The 2,685-nt window shown below is 51.2% G+C and overlaps 1 protein-coding gene across 1 annotated transcript in view; it reads left to right on the plus strand.

Moving 5' to 3' along the window:
- The window catches only part of LOC102835238 (titin-like), a 6,680-nt gene that overhangs the window by 1,610 nt on the left and 2,385 nt on the right, over nt 1-2,685 (plus strand). Inside the window, exons 2-3 of the mRNA XM_006869867.1 lie at nt 667-768; nt 976-2,590. Of these exons, the coding sequence (XP_006869929.1) occupies nt 667-768; nt 976-2,590 (1,717 nt within the window). The remainder of the gene's footprint in view (nt 1-666; nt 769-975; nt 2,591-2,685) is intronic.

The following is a 2,685-nucleotide window of genomic DNA, read 5'->3' on the forward strand; positions in this document are numbered from 1 at the left end:
CAAGAGGACCCAGATCCTGCTGATGATTCCCAGCATTCTCTAAGTGAGCAGGAGGACCCACCACAGCTTACCGAGCTCAATAAGGAGGATGAAACTTCTTCAATCCAGCAGGATGACCCAGCTCAGCCTTCAGAACTCCTTGAGGAGGTTGACTATTCAGCAATTCAATTAGATGACCCAATACAACCCTCAGATCACAGTAAGAAGGATGAACCTTCTCTAACCCAGCAGGAGGACCTATCACTACCTCCAGAGCCCCCTAGAGAGGTTTTAAATCAACCAGGAGGCCATCATGAGGTGATGGTTTTACCTCCAGGACAAAGTGAAGCTCAGCATCTAATGTTGCCCAATGTCACAGTTAAACCTCTGGACCTGGAGCTTACCATAACTTCAGAAGCCACTACAGAGGTTCCAGCACCAGTCCAGCAGGAAACCACAACTCAATCTCCAGAGCCCCTTGATGAGATGGAACCGATTCCAAGCCAGCTGGTGACCCCAACTCAAACTCCAGAGCATCCTACAGAGGATGAATCTTCTCCAAACCATCAAGAAGACTCATCACAGACTCCAGAGTCCACTGAGAAGGTTGAATCTTCTCCAGCCCAGGAGGAGGACCCAACAAAGCCTGCAGATCCCACTGAAGAGGTCCAACTTCCTTCAGGCTAGCAAGAAGCCCCAGGTCAGCTTCCAGAGGAACCTGAGGAGGATGAACCTCCTTCAAACGTGCAGGAGACCCCACCTGAGACTTCAGAGCCTCCTACAGAGGTGGTAACTCAACATCCAGGGGACCATGAAGTGACAGCTTTACCTATAAGTCAGAATGAAGCTCAGTATCCAACATTGTCCAAAACCACAGTTAAACACCTAGATTTGGAGCTTACTATTACTTCACAACCCACTACAGAGGCAGGACCTTCCCCAACCCAGTTAGAGGCTTCATCCCAACCTCCAGTTGAATATTCTCTATTCCATCAGGAAGCCCCAGTTCAGCTTCCAGAATGCTTTGAGGAGGTAAACACTTCTTCAGCTCAGCAAGAGGTGCAGGCAGAGCCTTCTCCAGCTCAGCAGGAGGCCCCAGATCAGCCTCCAGAGCCCCCTAAGGAAATCGAGCCTTCTCCAGGCCAGCAGGAGGCCCCAACTCAATCTCCTGAGCCCCTTATGCAGGCAGAGCCATCTCCAATTCAGCAAGAGGCCCCATCTCAGCCTCCAGCCCCCCCTCAGGAAGTTGAGTCTTCTCTAGCCCAAGAGAGCCCAATTCAGATTCCTGAGCCTCCTATGCAGGTAGAACCTTCTCCAACCCAGCAAGAGGCCTCATCTCAGCCTCGAGAGCCCCTTAAGGAAGTTGAACCTTCTCCAGTCCAGCAAGGATTCTCCACTCAGTCTCTTGGGCCACCTATGCTGGTAGAAGCTTCTCTAGCTCAGCAGCAGATCCCATCTCAGCCTCCAGTGCCCCCTAAGGAACTTGAGCCTTCTCCAGCCCAGCAGGGAGCTGTAACTCAGGCTCCTGAGTCCCCTATGCAGGTCGCACCTTCCTCAACTCAACAGGAGGTCCCATTTCAGGCTACAGAGCCTCCTAAAGAAATTGGGCTTTCTCCTACTCAGGAGATTCCACCTCAGTCTCCAGAACTTCCTAACGGGACACCATATCCAGTACTGCAGCAGGTCTCCAATCAACCTCCACAGCCCCCTGAATTAGTGGGCCATCCTTCTCCAGTCCAGCAGGAAACCCCTACTCCATTTAAAGAGCCCCCTGCAAATTCAGAGCAGGAGATGCCAACTGCACTTCCAGAACCCCCTAAAGAGGCAGAACCTTCTCCAGTCCGGATGGAGTCTCCAGCTCTACCTCCAGAGTCCTCTGAGAATAACCAACCATCTCCAGCCCAACAGGCAGCCTCTGCCCTGCCTGCAGAACCCCCTAAAGAAGTTGAACTTTCTACAATCCAGCAAGAAGTCCCAGTTTCACCTTCAGGTGAAATAGAGCCTTCTCCATCCCTGCAGGAAGTCCCACCTCAGGTTCCTGAGCCCTCTAACGAGGCTGTGCCTTCTCCAATCCAGCAGGAGGTACAAGTGCATCTTTCAGAGCCCCATAAAGAGACGGAGCCTTCTGCAGTCCAGCAGGAGACTCCATATCAGCCTCCTATGCCTGCTAATGAGGTGGAATCTTTAATCCAGCAGGAAGCTCCAACACAGCCTTCAGAGCCTACTGAGATGGTGGAATCTTTGACAACCCAACAGTGGACCCCAGCTCAACCTCTGGAACCTCCTAAGGAGGGTGTGGCTCAACATCCAGTGTTCGATGAGGTGACAATTCCACCAACAGGCCAATATCAAGCTCAGTGTTTAAGTTTGCCCAGCGTTACAGCTCAACATATTGACCTGGACCTTACCATAACCCCAGAACACACTATGGAAGGTGGTGACCATTCTACAACCCCACAGAAGACTACAACTTCTCCAAATTGCCCTGAGGTGACACTTGTACATCCGGAGCAGGTTCAGGTTCAGCAGCCAAACCTGACTGAAGTCACAGTTCAACCAGCGGACTTGGAGATTACTATAACTCCAGAACTTTCTCCAACAACACTGGCAGGTCAGGATCAAGCTAAGCACTCAAACTTACCCAAAGTTACCATTAAGCCTGTAGATCTGGAGCTTACCATAACTTCAGAACCCATTACAGAGGTT

This window comes from Chrysochloris asiatica, unplaced genomic scaffold (assembly GCF_000296735.1).
Source record: "Chrysochloris asiatica unplaced genomic scaffold, ChrAsi1.0 scaffold00136, whole genome shotgun sequence".
Taxonomy (NCBI): Eukaryota; Metazoa; Chordata; class Mammalia; order Afrosoricida; family Chrysochloridae; genus Chrysochloris; species Chrysochloris asiatica.